This window comes from Tachypleus tridentatus, chromosome 6 (assembly GCF_004210375.1).
Source record: "Tachypleus tridentatus isolate NWPU-2018 chromosome 6, ASM421037v1, whole genome shotgun sequence".
Classification (NCBI taxonomy): domain Eukaryota; kingdom Metazoa; phylum Arthropoda; class Merostomata; order Xiphosura; family Limulidae; genus Tachypleus; species Tachypleus tridentatus.
Window position 1 is genome coordinate 76,594,877 of NC_134830.1, and position 23,538 is coordinate 76,618,414.

At 34.4% G+C, this 23,538-nt stretch overlaps 1 protein-coding gene and 1 long non-coding RNA gene across 6 annotated transcripts in view; one reads left to right on the plus strand and one right to left on the minus strand.

Moving 5' to 3' along the window:
* The first annotated feature begins 111 nt into the window (after positions 1–111).
* On the plus strand, positions 112–11,887 carry LOC143252842 (uncharacterized). 3 transcript variants are annotated; one of them, XR_013029197.1, is made up of 3 exons: positions 114–917; positions 2,650–2,825; positions 8,320–11,887. It is a non-coding gene; the product is annotated as an uncharacterized LOC143252842 (long non-coding RNA). The 3 variants fall into 3 exon arrangements; XR_013029198.1 differs by having other exon boundaries at positions 112–2,825; positions 7,080–11,887; XR_013029196.1 differs by having other exon boundaries at positions 112–2,825.
* A 6,681-nt stretch (positions 11,888–18,568) lies between these two features.
* The window catches only part of LOC143252843 (extracellular sulfatase Sulf-1-like), a 104,264-nt gene continuing 99,294 nt past the window's right edge, over positions 18,569–23,538 (minus strand). For all 3 annotated transcript variants that reach the window (XM_076505607.1, XM_076505609.1, XM_076505608.1), the window contains exon 18: positions 18,569–21,010. In XM_076505607.1, the coding sequence (XP_076361722.1) occupies positions 20,944–21,010 (67 nt within the window). In that variant the 3' untranslated portion in view covers positions 18,569–20,943. The remainder of the gene's footprint in view (positions 21,011–23,538) is intronic.

Below are 23,538 nucleotides of genomic sequence, written 5' to 3' on the forward strand. Positions count from 1 at the left end.
AAAACTTAGATAAATTGTGCTTAAATATCATTACGTCATCCAAACTCCAACCCTAACACACTTTTAAATATTTTATATTCATTAATAATATTTTACTGAAAGGTGTGACTGTACTGTATGTTTTGTTACTGGAAGCCTTTAAAGTTTATATAATTATATTCCTTTAGTTTGATTAATTTTTTTTTTTTCCATCGAACACTCAAGCAAAATAGCCTAAGGGGTCAATGACCTCGTTAAAATTTACATTATAATTGAGCAATTTTTTCCGGACGCTTAATTTGAAATGTCTGTTGTTGATACGTGAGTGAAAATATATGTATAGCCGATAGAGTCTGAGAAATTGCTATTTTGGTTTTTTTTTTAAAGGTAAAAGAAGAGGAAGAATTGACTGATCTCACTAATGGTAGCATAACAGTATTAGGCTTACTGTTACTATTCGGAAACCGTTGTAATTCCACTAAACGTAATACGAGTACTAATAGTAATAGGGACTATACAGCTAATACTATAAGTACCAGATATTCTAAACATGTTAAGGAGTCATTGTAACTCAATCACGTGTTTTTGTTATCACTATCAATAGCTTCTGACAAAGCAGACTAACTGTAAAGCATATAAAACATATATAAAAATCAAATGCATAATATAGCTAACGTTAAAAGTGACTACTTGAAGTAGGGGTATGTGATGTTAAAAAACGTTAGGCGTAACCAACAAATTTTGTAAATAGCACCCAATTTTTAAGTGTTTTTTTTTCAATTTTAATAGGTAGCATTTTGTTTTATAATGTTACTTAGAATTGTGGTGTTGGCATTAAGTATGTGTACCTTATATGATTTGTTGTATTGCTGATGAAACTGAGAAACAATGAACTGTCACTACATTGTGCAGCGTTGTGTATGTTGCCATTAACTGCGGTGAGCTGTGACTTCTGAACTACGAATGTCATTAATAATTTAAAACTATGGTTTTGGATAACGTTCAACAAGTTGATATATCAGAAACCTAAACATTTACTTCAGTTTATCTCTAGCTTTTAAATGTAAAAAAGAGAGCCCTTTGTAGTTGTAATACTGTACTTTAGTGTTTGGTGCTGCTGACTTTTATTAATTTTTAAAAGCGGTAATCAACTTTGAAAGTTGGACAATTGTTTGTTATAAAATCATTGACCATTGTTTCAGCAACTTGTAACGTGTTAATGTTTAGTAAAAATAATTTTATATATGTATTAATTTTTGTTTTTCACTGTACACAAATATAGAAATTATTTTGAAATTAAATATGAAGGCATTTTAAAGATAATGCGTAATTTCCATTTGTATTTTTAAGGTGGAATTTTTAATGACTTAAAGTGTTTTAGGATTTGTGTGATAGATACTAATATTTAATATTTTGTAGCTAGTTAACTGTATTTTTTTAATTAGTCAGTACATTAGCTAACCAACTGCATTCAGTAAAAATAATAGTAGACACAATCGTTTTTATATTTATATACGGTTTTGAAAATGTTAAAAATTTGTATTTGTTACAATGTGTTAACTGTTAGGATGTAGTTATTAATTACTACTATATCTGGTATATTTAAATTTAAACTTTAATAGTAAAACAAAATATTTTAATATTGAAATATTTTAGATTAACTAACTACTATGATTATTAGCACTGTAGATTGTTTAGCAAGATGACTGTTTAAAGATTAATGTTTTGTGCATAGAAAGTTGTGTTTATTTCTTTCTTTACACTGATTTGATAGTTACATAAATTAAAATGGGTTAGCTATCTTTAAGAACAAAGTCACCTGAACCATGTTTCAAGCTTTAGAAACCTATAAATAGGTTTATGAAAAATAAATTGGGTGTCATGTGAAACTATTAATAAAAGTAATGTTGGCTAGCCATAGATCATGAACATTATATGTCACTGGTGTAGTTAATTTAAAGCAAGAAAAATATTATCTTAGATATGTGTATATGTATTTGTATATTGTGTTGTTGAAAAGTGTTGGATTATATATTTATTTTTTATAAAAGAATTTCAGAAATTGTTTTTTGAAATATTGCAATTTAACTGTTTGAGAAACAGATTTTTAATTTGTTACACCATATTCCTTTTAATTTCAAGGTTGTTTATAAGAGTTGTTTCCATATTTGGAAAACATTTAGAATGAAAAGTGTAAAAATAACAGTTAGAGAGAATGTGCATTTTATGAACATATTTAAGAACAAGGAACCCTGTTTGAGATTAATTACTTAAATAAGTAAGGAAGAAAATCTTGTTATAAGTTTAAAATATTAACAAGTATACAACTTTTCAGTAAGATTTTATCATCATCAGTACTGGTTAATGTTGTACTGTATTACTTCCTAATAAAAAATAGTTACTATTAGCATATTATGTAAAGTTTATACAGATACAAGTATTTTAATAATGGATTTATAATTGAAATAATACAATATAAGATGTAGCAAAAGACTTATATTTTATTAGCTTGAAAAGTTTCAAATGTTATACTTTGTACAATTAATATAATTTACAACTCCAACATATTAAGTCTTCAGTATGTTTACATTGAGTACATGCAAAGTAACCCAACATGTTATTTTTTTGTTTGAGGAAGCCTTTCCATTTTCAGTATTTTCCTTAATATAGAAAGGGTATAAGTCTTTTGGAAAATTGAAGAGAGAGAGATTCCTGGTCGTAAAATATTCAATCATGGAAAGGGGACTTAAACACTTAAGTTGTTTCACTGATGAGATTATGAAGCATGTTGCTTATCTAGTTCTTCATTACTGTCAGGAGCTTGGATAATGTATAGAGAGGAAATGGTATGTGCTAAGAATTTAGGTTAATTGTTTCTTGCTGATAGTTTACTCTTTTGAAGTTGGATATTATGTTTACCAAAAGTTAGTCTTGGTTAGTACTAAGAACATAACATTGAGAACTTATATTTTATCATTTTAAAGTAAAAATTATTTTTGCAGATATACTGTTATGGTGTAAGTAGTCGTTTGTTTGAAAACTTTCAACTGAGGAAATAATAAATCAAGTGAACAAGACAGTTTATGTTGTATCTTAGATCAGAAGAATGCATATGATAATTAATATTATTACTATTTTGTCACAGTGGATATTTTCTAAAATTTTTTATACACTTGTGGGACACCTTTTTGACAAAGGTCAATCTTTGTTAATCAAGGTTATCTTTGATAACACAAAGATGTATATTTAAAATTTTTGATTCTGCATAGTTTTTGAAGTAAGCAGTTTGATACATTAGATAAAATCATAATCAAGAAAAACTGTTTTGAATTACAATGGAAAGAGTAGCATTTAAATCTAAATTAGAACTTTAACTCTGTTAGATATGGATCTTAAGGCCAATACTAAGTGATCTAATTAAATAAAATGGTTTAAAAAAGTTATTTATATATTCCTAATTACTAATTTTTGTGAAACTGGATAATATGGAAGAAATATGAGAAGTAGAAACAAAACAGTTGTTTTAATTTATAGAATTAAGCATAGTCATAATTAAAGCAAGTATTAAAATTTCAAACTTTAAAATTTAATTATTTAAATTCCTCTAATTATTAAAGAATTGGTTTTAATGTTTGTCCTTAGTTTTGAAGTTCTGAAATATTTTAAAATTATGATGCATATAATGTTTTATCTATTAATGAGATTTTGTAAAATGTGCCTACAGCTACTTCTTTTCATAGTGTTTTTAGATTTATTTCAAGTTTATAGCTGGCAGTCTTCAAAAAATGGTATCAGTGATTCGTAAAGAACAAAAATACATATTTATGGTATGTGTCACACGTGTGATAATAGAATAGAAAGCTTATAGATTTAGGTATCATAGTATTATTTTTCCTGGCTTTTATGTCCCATTAGTTTGGACAAAAAATTATGAGATGTATTTGGGCAGGTAATATTATATGAATGCAAAAAGTAGATAGATAGGACACTGAGGCATTTGCAATCACCACAAGGTTTTAATCTCCTGCAAGTCTCAAAAGGTGATATGCAAAATGTAGGCATAAGGGAACTGAAGAAAGCACAGAAAAAAAAAAACATTCAATACAGACACTCTTGGGATAATACCTAGGGGAAAGTCAAGCACAAGACCAAAGGGAAAAGGATTTACAGAATAGATGACAGGAAGGAAGTGCTTTGTCAGTTCTGTCAAAGCAATTTTACTGAGGAAGGTAAATTGATCACAGCATCGACAAAATACCAGACTCAAATGATGAAGTTGACTCACAAATAAATTATGGGAGGATATTTAGGAGTAAACAAACTAGCAGACAAAGATACTAGAAAGTTTCATTGGCTAGGGCCATCAGAGATGTGACATCTGCCAAAGGCAATGCCTAGAGGGAAGGTAGCCAAGGTGCCACTGGGTGGAATGCCTTTCATAGAAGAGCCATTCAGTAGAGTAGTCGTGGACTTGATCAGACCTTGATCTGACAAGGGCAAGAAATATATGCCAACAGTAGTTTACTATACAACACATTATCCAGAAGCCATAGCATTGTCAAAGATAGAGAAGAAGATGATATCAGAAACTCTCCTGAAAGTGTTTTGTAGAGTAGTTTTTCCAAGAGAAATCTTGAATAACAGAGAGACCAAATTTACCTCAAAACTGATGCAAGAGGTGTGCAGCACATCAGTATTAGGCAGCTCTTTACCACTCCATACCACCTTAGATGTAATGGACTTTTTGAGAGAGTCAATGGAGAACAAGATTTTCATCCTTTGAAACATTGAAAGAACTGTGGACAGAAGAAGAATCAGATGTAAGGAACATGTATCAATACATGTTAGACTTTAGAAACTAACTTGAGGAGAACTGTCATCTTGCTAGAGAAAGTTTGTTTGCAGCTGAAGGCAGTCAGAAGCACTTCTATGACAAGAAGGCCAAAGATTGATATTTCAAGATTGAACAGAAGGTCTTAGTTCTACTACCTACAGACAAAATCAAATTTACCCTACAGTGGAAAGGAGTTTTTGAAGTGCAGGAAGAGGTCAACAGAATGGACTTTAAAGTGAAAGTGGATGAGAAGATCCAGATCTACCATTCTAATCTGTTGAAGAAGTATTTTAAGAGGAATGAAGACTAAATATGTGCAACTATTGAAGAATAGATGGATATTGCAGATGTGGCTGCTATAGATGCAGAACCTGGAGACAACAATTTTGTTATAGAAGATCAATTAAACCTAAGAAGGGTGAGGAGTGTAGATGAAATGTACAAAGATGTCTACATCATTGAAGAACTGAGTGGTAAGCAGGAGAAATAGCTGCAAGATATACTGTACCAGTATGTAGCTGCCTTCACAGATAGACCAGGCAAGACAGATCTTGTGCAACCCAAGATCAAGACAATGACTACGAATCCAGTCAAGGTGAAGCCCTACTAGATGCCTTATGCAATGAGAAACAAAATCAAGTAAGAAGTTGGAGCAATTTTAAAAGAATCATTGAGCCTTTGAATTTAGCTTATTGTTTATTGATGATGATTGTGAAGAAGGGGGATGACTTAAACTAATTCTGCATAGATTATGGAAAGCTGAATTTTGTGATTAAGTTTGATTTCACACCTATGGATACAAGATGGGGAACAAACAGATAGCTATGGAAGAAGAGAAGGTAACTTGCATACAAGAAGTGCTAGCTCCAACAACCAAGTAGCAAGTCAGATCCTTCCTAGGGTTAGCAGGATTCTACAGGAAGTTCATCCCAAACTACCCTGAAGTCATTGTACCACTGACAAACCTGATTAAAAAAGGCTAATCAAACAAGGTGAAATGAGAACAATCTCAGTAAATGTCATTACAGAATTTGAAGAATATGTCAGGAAGTTCACCAATTCTTAGAATGCCAGACTTCAACAAACCATTTGTCATTCAGGCTGATGTTTCAGATGTTGGAAGTGAATTAATATTTTTTCAAGAATATGAAAACATACTGTTTCCTGTATTGTACATTAGTAAAACCTGAAGCTATAAGAACTACTCTGTGATTGAATGAGAGTGTTTGGCTGTTATATTTACCAGCCAGAAGTTCATGAATTAGCTATTTAGGAAGAAGTGCATTATCAAGATGGATCATCAACCCTTTGCATACTTACAGAGATGCAAAATTGACAGTGCTAAGATGATGAGATGAGCATTGTTCCTCCAGAACTACTAGTTCTGCATTGAGTCCACCAAGGGAACTGCAAATGTTGGTGCAGACTGTATGAGCAGACTTTGTGCATGGATTGAAAACAGTCTTTGAATATAATACATTTAAAGAAAATACCCTTAATTTAATTTTGTAAAGGATATTGCCCATAATTAAGTGTGAGAATTAAGTTATAGGTAGTTCACTTGGACTAAATGATAAGTTTAGGTTAGTATGTAAGGATAAACAGATTGGCTGTGTGGACTTGTGGGATAATTTCAGTGGAAAAAGGGAGTTTTTTTGGAATGGATTATTTACATTTAAATAGGATAGGAGCCAGCTTATTTGGTATGGCTATTAACTCAGTTGTAAGGGAAGTTTAAAACTAAAACTAAACAGTGGTGAGGGCCTGGATAAACTAAATGCAAAAAGAATAAGAAGCAGAGAAAAGTTTAGGATAGAAAATGAGTATAGAAGTAGTCATAAAAGTAGACTCCATTGCTACTACTGTAATGTTCAAAGTGTAAGAAATAAAATAGGTGACATAAGAGCACTGGTAGGAATGGGGGATTTTGATATAATGAGAATAACTGAAACGTTAAATGTAGATGATTTTGATGACAGAAATGCCTTTGAAATACAGGGTTACAGGCTATTTAATAGTGATAGAGTACTAAGGAGGGGGAGGAGTAGCTTTATATATAAATTGTGAGTTACATCTTGTTGAAGATGAGGCTATCAAAGATAATAACAACAAAATTGATATAGTTTCTATTACAACATATAAAGGGAGAAGTCTTTTCATGATAATTTGTTACAGACCACCAAATGATATTTATGAAGTTAGTGAGAAACTTTACAAAAAGATTAAGATTTCAGCTGTTAATATAAAGTCATGATTTTAATTTCAGGCATATAAGACTGGAAAATACCAAAGTCAAAGCATGAAGGAAAAAGGTTTTTGGAAACTGTTCAAGATGGCTTTCTTCACCAATTAGTCAAAGAACCTACTAGAAACAATGCTATTTTAGATTTATTATTAACTTCAAATATAGAAATAATTGAGAAGGTAGAAATTGGGGAACATGTTGGTGCAAGTGATCATTGATTTATTAGATTCAAGGTTTTACTGCACATGGAGATAAAAGAATAATGATATTCTGGTTACATCTCTCAAAAAAGTAAATATTGAAGGGATGTGACAAAAATTATGTATTGTGAATTGGGTGGTGGATGTTATTTGGAGACATTGATCATATGTGAAAATGTTTAAAGATAATATTTCAAATATTCAAGGTAAACATTCTCTATAGAAAGAAAACAGTAGTTGCATGTAAAAAACCAGGCTGACTCACTAAGAGTTTAAGAGACAAAATTAAAGAAATGTATAACAAATTTTAAAAAATTTAATTGACTGATGTGAAAGGAGACCTAGAAGATTATAGAATATAAAGAAAGTTAGTGAAACAGGAAATTAAGACATCAAAAAGGATGTTTGAGAAAAGTTCGGCTAAAATATAAAAATTAACAGTAAAGATTTCTTTAAATACATTAAGGGTAAACAAAATGATAGGATAGGGGTAGGACCCTTGAGGGATGATAAAGGAAGAACTGTGTCTGACTGTTATGAAATAGCTGGGTTATTAAATTGTTTTTACTGACAAAGATTTAAGCAGTATTCCACATCTTGAATTGTTGATAGAAACAAAACTTAACAGGATGACTGTATTAAGTTTGAGTTTGTTAAGAAAAAATTGGAAAGTTTAAAGAACTATTAGACTCCTGAGCCAGATAATATTTACCCCAAAAGTTTTGAGGGAAATAAAGGATTGGAAGTTGACTAATGTTACTCCTCTTTCCAAGGGAGATGATAAACATTTTCCCACAACAAATGAGCCTTTAATTATTGGTATAAGTTTTGGAAAATCTGACAAAACATGCTTTGCAAAGCCATTTAATACAGTTTAGAATTTTATTGAATGGCCAACATTGTTTCACTGAACGAAAGTCTTGCCTTAAAAATATGTTGACATTCTTTGAAAATGTTACTCCTTATTTGGGTAAGAATGTAGATTTGGTGTATCTGGATTTTCAAAAGGTTTTTGATGAGGTGCCACGTAAAAAAACTTGTAAACAAAATTATCTTTGCAGGTGTGAGGGAAATCAGCAAACACATGAAGTAAAAAAAATTCTTCAAGATAACATCTTGAGGCAGTTACAAGTTCATCATGTAAATCACCAAGCAGTGAAGTAGTCTGCTTGATTATCTGTAGTTTGTGAAAGAAGTGGGACCATCATGCACTGAAGTTGCAGGTATAATATGATTACTGGTATCTGGAACCTATTAATTGGTAGAACAAGCTTTGAAGAACACAAAATAAAAGAATGGGAACAATTTACAGTTGATTGTTATTTGAAGCATAACTCTGAATGTTGCAAAACAGTAAAGGATCATATCGTTTGTTGGAATACCAACTTATTTGAATACTGAATTTGTAATTAAAGAATAACAGCTGTGATTCCAAGATTGTATCAGATGAGTTTGTATAATTAAGCTGGCTATAAACTGTGAGTATACATTGGTTGTGACAGTTGGAGAAAAAAAAATACTATTGCAGATCTATGAATGAAAAAGGCATAAAATGGTCCAGTGAATTTTGTGTGCCTCAGTATTTACAGACAGAGAGTAGCATTCATAGTAGATGCCAGGTGGTTAGAAACTTTACTAGACCACACCATTCACTGAATACCCGTAATAAGTTATGTGGCCAGGGAAATGAAGTGGAAGGCTTGAAACAAACTACAGTTGGAACCAGCCAGCATCAGTGAAAATAGCAACAAAAATCTAATGTAGAATTAATTGGGTACTCACATTTGATTTAACTGAAAATTAATTGGAAAATGTGAAGCTAACTTCATTTGATAACAAAAAATTTTCTAATCAAATTACTAGGTATCTTGTATCATCATCATTCTCTAAAGAAGGTTATTAGTCATATAGGTATGAAAACACCAACTTGATTGAGTAGTTGCTGTAGAGTCTTATGTGTATAAGGTATGGCTTCCTTCTACCTCAATACCTTATAAGTCACACAGAGACAAATATATAAAACCATGTAACCTGAGCACTTTTGAAAGGTAATATGTTTTGTAACTGCTCAGCCTATAGGGTTTCATATATATTTGTCTTTAAATAATATTTTGAATCTATGTTTTTTTCTTGACATTATCAAGCATTCAGTTATTCACCCATCTTATTATGCTGTTAGGATGCTGGCAAATGGCGTTGGTTAAAGCTTGTGTCCAAGACCAATTTTTTTTCTGGTACTAAGTTCAGATTGATACTTTTTTTTTGGTGGGGTGTGGAATATCCTGGTTATTATGCTTAGCTAGTTGGAAAAGCTGGCCCTCCCTAGCATTTGAGTGATAACAGCATTTGGTTTATACATCATGCATATTATTTAGAGATAGAAAAAAAAAGGTAGGCATTCCTTGATTAGTGATAGTTTAAATCCTAATTTAAATTCAAAGCAAAATTGTATCCACTTAAAGAATCAGCTTGAGGTTTTAGGGCATATTACAGGCAAATCTAGAGTTTCCATCGATTCTTGATTTTATTTGTTTTTAATGGTGGAACTATTGAAATTTTGTGATCATTTGTATATTGTTGGCAGTTTTATTTCCTTGATCAAAAAAGTATGATACCTATCTCTCTAGAGCAATGAAACTTTATGGGCTTTCAATTGGTCAGTTAGTAAGTCTCCATGACTGTGGTTTGGAATTAATGTTGATGAAAGCATGGTGATAAAAGCTGAAATGTCATCTTCTATCCCTGTATAACAGGCAGTTGTATCTCATTAAAGTTCTTAAACCTACTGTGTCCACTCTGACTAATGTTCTTCTGAAACAACTTGAATATCACTGTTGCTTTGTGTGCAATACTATCACAATGCAAGGACAGATAGGAAAGAGTCAATTGCTATCCTATCAAGTTTTGCTATAGATTAAAGAACTGTTGTGCATTGCAAAAGATCTACTGAGTTGTAAACTTTGTGAAATATTCCAAATATTAACTTTATGGCTGTTGTGATTTAAGAAAACTATGGCAATGAAAATAATAAGTGTGCATAAAGATCACTTGTTGATGAAAGGTTGGGAAATTAGCATAGCTGGCTTTTCTTGGAAATGGAAAACCATTAATAAATACAAGGCAGAGCAAGATAAAGTTGCTACCACAGTTTTCAGATTTTACAACTGGTATTGGCCTCCTTTATCACCGCCTTAAACTTGCTCAAGAGTGGATTCTAGTAGTGCTAGTATTTAGTTTTCAGCAAACTTCTTAAAGTTAAGGATGTCAAAGTCAATCAGGTTTAAAGAATTTTATACCAGTTCCACAGAATACTTAGCAGGAAGTGGACTGATGCTGCATTTTGTGTGATTATTTTTGTAGCTTATACAGACTACAATTTTATTTTAGGTATGTAAAGTTTAAGAAGTTGAATTTTGCTGCAGAAAAGACTCTCCCCTTATTTTTTCCTACATTGTTTTGTACCTTTTGAGATAGTAAATGGATATTTCCAAGATACTACTTAGAATTTGAAAAAGGATTCATTTTCTTAAGGGAATATGCAAGGTTTACGGGTGTTTCCAAGTGGGGAATTTGCAGGAAGTCTTTCTAGTACATGTAGCATGTAAGAAAATTTTTTAATCAGTAATTTATATATGTTTTGGTGTTTAAATTTTTATTATATTCAAAATCCTTATGAACAGATTATGTTTTACTTCATAGTGCCAAATTGGTTTTACATTTAAAGAAATTAAGTGGTGCACATATCAATGAAGAACTTTAGCATTTTGTGTAAAGCTACTTCCGAGCTTCTGTGGTATACAAAATTTACGTGTATATATATATATATATTTCTTTTTTTTTAAGTTTTGTTTTCCCAAATTTAGAAAGCTTTCTACCTTAAGGTGCAATGATACATTAGTGTTTAATTAATATGCAGATACCGTGGGCTGTACTTCACTTGTGTCCAATGTAATATAAATAATATTTGTGAAATTTGTGTCCAGCCTTAATTCAATTTGGGTCAGAATCTCCTCAAACTTCAGTTTACTTTTTGCAATTTATTTTCTCCTGAACCTTTTGCATTTATTATTCTTACTTGTCAGAAATCAATGTACTTGAGAATAAACACTTATAAATGATTTAGTTTTTTTATTAATTATTTATTTTCCATTTATCTTATCCATGTTTAGTTTTAATGTGTAAATAAAAATGGTGTATTTGTTATTAAAACCAGTTTTTACTCATCATACAACAGAAATTGCTCATTTATTAGTTGTCCACATAATATTCTGTATTTGTTGTCACAGTACAACATTATGAAATAGGTAGCTTTCAAAACATCTTGCATACTAAAGGATTTAATACAGCATGTGATGTAATGTAATTAATAAAATGTTCTGGCTTTTCTTGGAAATGGAAAACCATTAATAAATACAAGGCAGAGCAAGATAAAGTTGCATGTTTGTAACCCAGTATCTTAAATTAATGGCAGTTTTTTTTTTAGTGGTTACACAACTGATATAGAAGACTCAGCAATATCAATCTATTTATAACAACAGCTTGCTATGCTAGAAATCATAAAATAAAATGGAATACATATAGATTTAATTTGCCTTTGGTTATGTGGGTCATGTAAATTGGCCCTTCTAAAACACCTGTATTGATGGAGGGCACATACCAAGATTTGACAGATGGTCCTCTTTCCCATATGACTACATAAAATGCAGTGAAGTACTATGAACATGTCATTTTTAACATGTTTCTTCACACTCCTACAGTAAACTTTTGGTTGTTCTGGATTTTTCTCAATGGTGTATTATCTCATGTACAATTGAAAATATCTCAATAATTGTAATAGATTCACACATTGATTTTTCCACCTTTATATGGTCTTTAATTTGTTTTTTCAACTTTAGACATTTTAGCAAGTTGCATGTAATTTAAAGTTACTAATTGATGTGTACATTTCTGTTGTATACTGAGCTCCTTTCCAAATATGCCCCCCTCGGTGTGGATTCCTGTACGTGGTGAGGGGACCTCCCAGGGAAGGTTCTGTTCTATCTGGTTACCTTCTCTGGGATCTAAACATCCACCCACGTGTTTGCCGTGCGTGGCGACCCGTGAAGGGGAGGAGAAGATCCTGGTGGTTGAGGGGTCCAACCCTAACACACCACTTTGGCCTCAATTTCTGTAGACGGGCGGCCTTTGGGTGGCCCCCCCTTGGGTCAATCGGCTGGTCCACTTGGGCTAGAGTCAACCAAGTACCAGTGTTGGAAGTTCTCAACGGGTGTTGTGGACATTGTGCCTGATGCTGGTGTTTGGGTATAGTGCTCACGAAACCCTGGCGTTGCTGCATTGTCCTTGCGTGACTTTGTAGTGCGCCCCTTGTAGGGCTCCATGGTGGGTAGGGTCAGTGGTACCGAAATTTTTCCTTTTCCTATGGATCCTCAAAAAAAATTTAAATAAAATTGTAAAAAAACAGTCAATGGGTAAGCGACCACGTCTTGAATACTCAGAACAGCAATCTTCAACATCAGTAACACATGTACCTCATTTTCTTATATTACATTCTCTTTCGGAAAACCTTTAGGGCAAATGTCCCCTTTTTTTATTCAAAAGGGACTAGAGGGACTTGCTGGCTCTCCAAAATCAGTAAAGAAACTTCGATCTGGTGACATATTAGTTGAAACATCCACATCCCAACACAGTGAACTCCTGTTGAAATCAAAGGCAATTGGGGATATACCTATTGAGGTTACACCCCATGCTGCCTTGAATTCTTCACGAGGAGTTATTGTTGAAAGGGATTTGAAGAACGTTCCCGAGTCAGAGATTCTCGCTGGTCTCTCCACTCAAGGAGTTTCTGCAGTGAGGCGCATCTCCACTCGCAAAGATGGAATTACACTGCCAACAAATACCCTCGTTTTAACATTTACTTCACCACGTGCACCTGCCACTATCAAGGCAGGTTATCTCATTTGCAGGGTTCGCCATACATACCAAACCCTCTTCGATGTTTCCAATGTCAGAGATTCGCCACTCAAAGACATCTTGTCGTGGTTCCCTGACATGTGCTCGTTGTGGAGGCAAGGACCACGATGCCTATGACTGTGACATGAACCCACATTGCGTAAACTGCAATGGTTCTCACCCCTCATACTTTCATTCTTGCCCAAAATGGTTGGAGGAAAAAGAGGTGCAGCGTTTGAAAACGACACATAACATTAGTTATCCTGAGGCTCGGAAATTGCTGTCCACAACTCCATCTCGGACATATGCTGCTGCACTTCATTCCACAACTACAGTGGGAGTGCAGACAGATCTCTCTGTGCCTCCAAAAGAATCGTTTTCAAAACAAATGAAAAGCCTTTTGACCTCCGTGGTTAAAAGGTTGATGAATCAACTACCACACCTATCTCTGTCCCTCCCATACCTTCCAACACACCTCAAGATCCACGTCCTTCAGTTTCAAATACAGGCATTTCTTCTGATACATCTTTTTCTCCCACCACAAGAGACAACACAATTATTCGTTCGCGTCCTCAGTCACTAGATTCCCCTTCCAATAACAAAAACCTGCCCGCCCGACACAGAGCAGGATCCATGGAGGTTGATAGACCTCCTCCAACTAAAGACAGTAAAGAAAAAAGACGTGGTCGTAAACCGAAGAGTTCTCCAGCCACTTCACCTACCCGTTCTTAAAAATGGCCACCTTGATACAATGGAACTGTCGAGGTTTACGTTCTAATCTGGATGATATCAAAACGCTGATTGCTTCCTACCATCCTGTTTGTCTTTCTTTACAAGAAACATTTCTCAAAACTGCTGATACTGTCTCCATTCGGCAGTTTTCTCTGTACAGAAATGACAGGTTGTGTGATGGTCGAGTACATGGAGGGGTGGCACTGTTGGTTGATCAACACGTGCCCACCCTGTCTTTGTCACTCAACACACCCTTGGAGGCTGTAGCCATCCGTATTTCCTTGGGTCATACCATCACTGTTTGTTCTCTGTACCTGTCCCCTGGAAAGACTTATGATCAATTAGATCTGGATGCTCTCGTTGAACAATTGCCATCTCCGTTTCTAATCCTAGGGATTTTAATGGACATCATCCCCTCTGGGGAAGTGCTATTATTGATGGGAGGGGCCGATCTGTAGAGCGGATGCTCTCTGATCACAATCTTTCTCTTTTCAATACTGGTTCTTCCACTTACTTTCATGCACCTAGTCAGTCCTTTACTGCTATTGATCTCTCAGTTTGCTCCCCTTCATTATTTTCCCATTTTCATGGAGGGTTGACAGTAATCCACTAGGCAGTGATCATTTTCCAATCCTTATAAGAGAGACTGGCGTGGTCGATGCCACCCTACCCGCGTGCCCGGTGGAAGCTGGATTAGGCAGACTGGTCCACTTTCACTGCTCGCAGAGACTTGATCCTGCCATCGTAAATCAGCCATCAATAGACTACTGTGTAGCAGCGGTAACTGACTGTATTACACATGCAGCTGCTCAGTGTATTCCTAAAACCTCGACACGCTTTCCACGATATCCTCGTCCGTGGTGGAATCCTGCTTGCCACTTTGCACGGAAGGCTCAAAAGCGGGCCTGGGATACTTTCGTAGATATCCCACACTTTCAAACCGGGTTGCTTTCCAACGGGCCGTGCACATGCTAGGTGGGTGACGTCACAGCCAGAAGGAATCTTGGATTAAGTTCACAACCAGTATATCTTCTACCACCAGTTCCAAGATCATATGGGACAGGATTCGAAGGTTAATGGACACTACAATTCTGTCCCCTCTCGATCTTACTCTCTGATGGTCAGGAGGTGACTGATGTTCGAACATCGCTAACACTCTAGGTGAAAGCTTTTGCGGGTATCTAGCACTTCTGCTTGTTCCTCCACCTTCCTGGCCATCAAGACTCGGGCGGAGCGATCACCTCTTTCCTTTCGAACTAACTGTTTCTTTGACTATAATCGTCCTTTTACCCTGGTGGAACTAAAAATGGCCCTTCATCGGTCTGCCAGTACGTCTGTTGGACCTGATGATATTCATTATGACATGCTGCACCATTTATCTCCTGCTTCTCTTAATGTCCTTCTGATTGTTTTCAACCGGATCTGGCAGAAGAATGTTTTTCCTGATGCTTGGCCAGGCTATTATTTTACCTTTCTCTAAGCCAGGAAAGATCCCAAGATTCCTTCAAACTACCGTCCAATTGCTTTGACAAGCTGTCTCTGTAAGACATTAGAAAGGATGGTTAATGCTCGTCTTGTTTGGTTCCTTGAATCAAACAACCTCCTCTCGCCCACCCAGTGTGGGTTCCGTCGACAGCACTCCACCACAGACCACCTAATTCGTCTTGAAACATCTATCAGAGAAGCCTTTCTCAACCGCCAACATCTTGTATCAATATTCTTTGACATAGAGAAGGCTTACGACACAACATGGAGGTATGGCGTTTTTGAGACCTCCATACATATGGGTTACGTGGCCATCTACCCATGTTTATTAAAAATTTTTAATGGACAGGAGATTCCAGGTTCGTGTGGGTTCGACACTTTCCCGTTCTTTTGTACAGGAACTTGGAGTCCCTCAAGGATGTGTATTGAGTGTTACACTCTTCAGTATAAAGATAAATGCCATCACTGAACAACTCCCTCTCACTGTTGCGAATGGGCTGTATGTCGATGACTTTCACATCTCATGTCAGTCGTCAAACATGAGATATATTGAGCGGCAACTACAAACCGCCCTCAATTGTGTAATGGAAGTGGACTATGGCGAACGGCTTTAATTTCTCTCTCTCAAAACTGTGTGCATGCACTTTTGCCGTCGACGGGTATTCACCCTGATCCTGAACTTCATATCGGTGGAGTTTTGCTGCCAGTTGTCCCGAGACCAAGTTCTTGGGGCTTATCTTTGATCGTAAACTGACCTTTATACCACACTTAAAGCAGCTTCGGTCAAATGCACAAGAGCACTGAACATCCTCCGTGTTCTCTCTTCTACCAGTTGGGGCAGATCGCTGTTCAATGTTAAAGGTATATCGTGCTCTTATTAGATCGAAACTCGATTATGGATCAATGGTCTATGGCTCTGCCAGACCCTCAGCCTTAAAGATGCTGGACCCCGTTCATCACCAAGGACTTCGACTCTGCACTGGGGCTTTCCGTACCTCTCCAGTTCAAAGTATATACATTGAATCTCATGAACCTTCTCTACACCTTCGCCGTTTGCAACTATCTTTACAATATACTTGAAACTTCATTCCTTACCAAAGCATCCCACCTGGAAATGTGTTTTCCTTCCTCGGTGGGCAGTACTTTTCAGAACAGACGATCTGTCATTGCTCCGTTTGGCCTTCGCATCCGAAGCAATTGGATGAATTGGGTCTGTCCTGGATAACATTGCATGTTCCACAGGTCGGCCCATCCCACCATGGCTTATTACAGCCCCCAAATGTGACCTTTCTTTCAGTCACCTAAAAAAGGCAGATACTCCAGATTGGAAGTACCGTCTTTTATTCAATGAATATCTTTCAAACAATCATTCAGTTCCTATTTATACAGATGGTTCCAAATCAGGTAATTCAGTGGGCTCTGCTATGGTTTGCTATGGATCAGTAGTTGCACGCAGAATCCCTTCTACAGCTTCTGTGTTCACTGCTGAACTGTATGCCATATCTCTTGCCCTGGATCATATTGCAGCTGAGCAGTACTCCAACTGCACTATTTATACTGATTCGCTTAGTTCTATACTTGCCTTGGAATCGCTACACGCTGGCTCACATCCTATTCTCGCTGATATTCGTAACCGACTGGCCCGTTTCTCATTAGCAGCTACTTCAATCCAGTTTTCTGGATACCAGGCCATGTTGGTATTCGCGGGAACGAGCTTGCAGACATGGCAGCTAAATATGTCTGCTTCAGCACCATCACTCTATGCCTATTCCGCATATGGACTATGGTGTTATCTTCAAGGGTCGGCTCCGTGCCAGCTGGCAGTCCACTTGGGTGAGCAACGTGACAACAAACTTTTCAAATCAAACCCAAAATTGACTTTGGCCATCTAGCTTCCGTAAAGTTCGGAAGGAGGAAGTTGTTCTCACTAGGCTACGCATTGGTCACAGTTTTTAACTCATCATTTTCTTTTATCTGGAACTGATGCACCAATGTGTAATTTGTGTAACACTCAAATCACTATCAGCCACATTTTACTTTCTTGCCATCGTTACAATTCTCAACGACGGCAATATTTTAAACATATTTTTCCCAGGGTCAATCTGTAACATTGGACAGAGTTATTGGTGATGGTGACTCTGTCCACCTTGATAATGTTTTTAATTTTTTAATGGCCATTAACCTTTTTAATCTCATTTAAGTGTTGCATGTTTATTCATTACACCTTTTTAATTGTGGTTCCTTTTTTACAGTTTTAATCTTTCTCCTTCAATTTGACATTGGACAATGGCCAGAACATTAAATAACTCGACACCAGGACTGGAAGGCCAACTTCAGGTGACTAACGCTCCTGTTTGAACTATCCGTTTGAACTACTCGTTAGTCATCCTGGCGAAGTTGTTATTATACTTTTACTGCATATCATTTCACACTTTTACTAATTAACTTTTAGTACTGGCCATATTGACTCATAACCCGAACCAGGACTGGAAAGACCAACTTCAGGTGACTGACGGTGGTTTTTATACTTACCTGTTAGTCTTCCTGGCGGGTTACGATCATTACCATTCTGCTACAGGTAGTTCTTTACAACCTTGTTGACTGGATGTCAACATTGGTTTTTACGCCATTTTCTGTCTTAATTGCCGTTTTGCTTCTATCTTCAATTACTTCTACAAATTTTACTCCATTTACTTGACTTTATCCTTTTACTGGACATTTGGCTACTCATTATTACGATTTTATGGAGTGTCTTTTAAAACTTTTACTTTCTTTTACATTTTGATAATAGCTGCTATGACACATAACCCAGAACCAGGACTGGAAAGGCCAACTTCAGGTGATTGACGGTGGTTCTTGAACTTACCTGTTAATCTTCCTGGCGGGTTATGATCATTACCTTTTTGCTAGAGTAAATACCTTACAACTTCTTATACTCTACCTTTTATCTTAACATTGTAGACTAGGTGTCAACATTGGTTTTATACTTTTTTGTTTTACCTTCAGTTCCATTTATGTCTATTACTACATTTATTTATTTTATTTTTTTTTTTTTTACATTTTTACCGAATGTCTGGCGCAGATAGCCTCGCTGCTTTGTGCCATAAAACACTAAATCAATCAATCAATCAAACCAAATATGCCTGGTAAGTTATGTCAAAGTTTATTTGATAAAGCTAGATATATCCTATATATAACTCATAAAATTCATTTTGTCACCAACTGAAATCTTCATTTCTTGTCATCAATTTCTGCATTAGATCTGTAAAAATTGTTCATTTTTTTAGTTAACAAAAGTACATGGTTATTAATGATGTGAATGTTTTTATGATACATCTTCAACTACTAAAAAAACTACTACTAAAAGTTAAAAGGCTGTTAACAGATACTGGCACAAGTTTGTTAATATATATACGTTTTTTTTTTGACAGCCATTTAATAAATCATAAATTGACACAACTTTTGACAATAGCCAAGTAATTACAGACACTAGTCTTATGGAGACTTTATGATAAATGTTTGAAGATTACACATGTATAATAAAAGCTTTTGCAGAACTTGTAAGAACATAATTGCCAGTCACCTAAAAGACTAGTTAAAACACCAGAATGTATGTCTTAATGTACTAAAATTTCTTTTTACATTAAACTATCATTGTCAAACTCTCAACTCACCAAAACAACAAACAATGGTATTAACAGAGCTCTTAATTACTTAAAGATATTAACTCCTTCAACCATAAGTGGATGCTTTCAGCATCCAACCAAAAATTCCAATTTACCTATCAGATGGTGGAGTCTGCTAACATTTGTCTTTTCAGGAAAACTAATTCAAACCATATTCTTATCCATCTTTTATAAATAGACCAGAAATTTTATAAAGTAGGCAATAATCATGAGGACATGATAAAAATAATTCTGGCAGAACATGCAAAACATTATGGGTTTAGAGCATTAAAACTATAACTTAAAAAAGTATTTGTATCAAAAACCAAAATTTGATAATTTTAAAATATTCAATGTAAAATCCAATACAAGGGAGATAATGTGTTTAGATAACATTAAATGTTTCTGCAACTTTTAGAAAAGTATGTCTAATTAAACAGAAAAACTAAAAATCAATTATTGATGCCTTCTTTGAATTGTAAATTACTTGGACACCACAATAATGATTTTTTTAATATAGAATTCAATTTTAAAAGCCCATTCTAGTTTTGTTTTAAATATACACTATTCATATGGAGTAGTAAATTTAAGATTTTTAAGCTGCACAAACAATGCCATAAGAAAAATATAAATTTACAAACATTTTCTGTACAAAATACGTAATGTTAGAAAAATTCTATTATACATTAACTGACAACACGTTTTCACAGCCTTAAAAAAGAATTAAATTAAGTAATACTTGAAAGCAAATGTGTTAAAACTTTGAAGAAATACAATTATAAAAGCACTACTGAGTTTCCAAAACAAAATTTAACATTTTAAAAGAATATCTACATGTTTAAAGTTATAGAACTATTCACTTGGATGAATCTGTAGGTACACAAGTATGAATTTCAATATTTTATAAAACTGATGTTTAATTTTCAATGTTTATTTTGTAATTTACTTGTATATCAACATTAAAAGCTTGTTGTATTTTTATACAATACAGAGGAATCATATTACACACATATTTTACATATCTTCAATTTCATAAAAATCTCACATGGTACACAGTTTCCAAAATGAAACATTAAAAAAAAAATAGAAATAAATAGACCAGAAGAACAGTAATTCAGTATTTGTTCATTCACTTTGTTGACTATACAAGCTAAACATATAAAGAATAATATTTTGAAAATATGCATTTTCTCTCTCCACTTCAAAAGTGAATAACATCTTTTCAACAAATCTTTATTAATACACAAGCTTCATAAATCTATAATGTACAATACTTTTGAATACTCACTTGCTCTGAACTAAAGTGTTTTTTGTTTGTTTGTTTATAATTTTTAACTGAAATTTTGACCTCTTGACAAAGTGTAAGGTAAACTCATATTTTAAAGGTGATTATAATGTCACATTATTTACTAACATTCACTACATTTATCTTTGTTGATATACATATATTAAAAGATGTTCTTTTTTCATAGTAAAGTTTTTCTTTGCAGCTGTATTTTAAATGTCTCTTACTGACTCAGCTGCAAGTCTGATGGTTTATACTGTATAGCTTTGTACTTAATAATAAACAAACAAACTTATTTTAAATGTGTTGGTCTTTACACTTACATAGTACAGTGGTAGATATTTAGATACATGTAATAAACCCGTACCTCAAATAAAAGTAATCAGTATTTCACCTGTTAATCAGAAACACCTTTACATGGTCCAGGTCACTGAATAATGTAATTTTATATATCTGCCCTTCTTTAAAAACAAGTGAACCTCATTATTTCATAAGTGATAAGTTAGTATTGTTTAATTTGCTCTCATTTGTGCATTGTTCATAGCTTATGAAAAATACTTCTATCTTTATCATTGATTCCTTTTTTCACTTGGAAACCATGATCTGCCTCTTCCTTGATGATATCTCTCTGATGACCTTTTTAAATAATAAAAGTTTGGAAAATTAATAAAGTTCTTGTATAAAATTCAACTAGAGTAATATTTGTAAAATTACTTTACTGAAGTTTTTAATAACATGCAAGGTTCATATTTGAAGTTAACTTACACAGCTGGACAATCATGTCTTATACAACATCAAACACTGACTATGTGATTTCAAGAGTTTTACAGCAAAGCTTATTCTTTTTTACATATGCCACTCTATGCATAATTCTGTTTGGAATAAATTTCTACTGTTCAAAGTATGACACTTTGTTCTTTACTTTTAATCAAATTTCCAATTACTTTCTGATAAGCCCTTTTTTTAAATAATTTAGCTTCTACTTTCTTATGAGAAAGAGAAGAAATGGACAAATCAATGACCATAAATGTACAGCTCAGGAAGTAGAAATACAGGTACATTCCCAAATAATGAAGAGTTCGTTTAATGAATTTTGCAAAAAACTGCATGAGGGTTTTTTGTGCTAGCCATCCCTAAATTTGAGGTGATGGATTAGAGGAAAGGCAGTTAGCCAACACCACCTACAGCCAACATTTGGGCTACTTGTTTACTAAAAAGCACTGGAATTAACCACTACTTTATAATACTCATAATGCTGAAAGGACAAGTATTTTCTGGGATAAGATTTGAACCCACGGTCTGCAGATTGTGAGTCAAATGCTCTAACCATTAGGTCATGCCAAGCCTAATATTGAAGAGAAAGGTTGTGATCTGATGTTACGCATGCCACAGATTGATCCCTCACATAATATGTTAACCTCCCAATAGTAGATTTGTCAGTTAAACCTCTCAGGATGAGAAGGGGAGGTAACTACTCAATAAGATAAAAGTTTTCTTAATTGGTTTCCTCCTTGAAAACAGGTAAAGAGATATATGTGACAATACAATCAACAGACATGGATAACAACTTGTCTTTTCTGTTTAATGAAAACTGCCAAAAAGTGACATATTGGTAGTTTTCAGAAACATTTTTTGTAAGAAAATACACTTAAAATGGTAAGAAACAATCAAGACATTGATGCCATCTAATTAAAGCAAAATTCTCCACTGTTCCATTATACTAGTAATGCCATTTTCACTTAAATGATGGAGAAGATCTAGATAGAGAACTCTTTGCTTGGATTTCCAATCAATTATTTCATCTTTATGACAGTTCTAACTACTACCAGTGATCCTGCCTGAAAATGAAGGAGCTGGTCCTCATCTGACTGATAATATTTCAATGAGCAAGATTAAAACTGAATGCACAATGAGACTCAAGGAAATGATCACACTTGCTCAGATGAGTGCATTTATGTGGATTTCTTCACCTATTTGTGCACATAGGGCAGTAAAACACTCAAACTGCTGGATAAAGACTAAGATAGAACAAAGTAAAAGTTCAGACTGTCATCATAGTAGTGGAACAGAGAATAGTAGCATAAATGCTTTGGAAGAAATACCATCATCTAACTTGCCTCAGGATACAAGATATTACTGAAAGTCTTAATCCATTTGGAACACAGTATAGCAAAAGAGGGGTGGAACAAGAGCAGTTAATAAAGTATTTAATCTGACATTTTATGGTCTTTGACAGTGTAAGAGGACACAGAATAGAGTTGCAGGATGTTTTAGAATGCCTAAACTGCTGACAATGAAAACAAAGGATAAGTTGGGAATATAAGCCAGAACTCTGCAGAGGAAATAATGTCTTGAAATTGGGAGGTGGGTGGAATAAAGCAAAGGTGAGAACCTTAGTTGGTTCAAGTATTCTGTTTTCTCAAGTGAAAGTTTTTATAACAACTGACACTTCCTGTCTTCAGAGTTTGGTAAGAACTTCAATTCTAAGATGTGAAGAATCTACCTTTCAATGAAAACTTCTCTTGAGGAATCCAAAGTATGTTGTGCAGTATATTATCAACAGTTTTTGTTTGTAAGAGTTCACAGTTTTGTAGTCATGATATCAGTTTCATTGACTGATTTTGTAGAAATGGCAAGTTCCTTAACTTTTTTTCAATGAATAAGGGAGATGCCTCACTAAGAGATAGTTGATTGGGATTTAGGGTTTACTGGTGTAAAACAGTGCAGCTGTGTGCACCAAACAACCAGTGTAAAAATAAAACAAAACTATAAAAACTAAAAAGACAAAATTAAAAACAATTTCCAGAAACTAGGTAAAAATGTAAATAGAAATAGAAAGCATGACTGTGACAGCACCAGAACAAACTTAGCTGTGGTATCAGCATGCCTTCTCTAAAATCCTGACATGGCCCAGTAGCCAAAGAAACTGGATAGAAATGGATGACAAAAAACAACTGAGCCAGTTGTTTCAGAGTGTGTAAGAGAACAGGGTTAGAACTGATATTAAGTGGTTTCAGGGCCAGTAGAGAGCTAAGAGAATCTATATAAATAGTAATTTTAGTTTACTGCTTAACTTCCACATGATCCAAGGCACGAGAAATAGCATACATTTTGGCAGCAAACAAAGATACTGTAGAGGGATCCTATGAGCAACCATAAAGTTA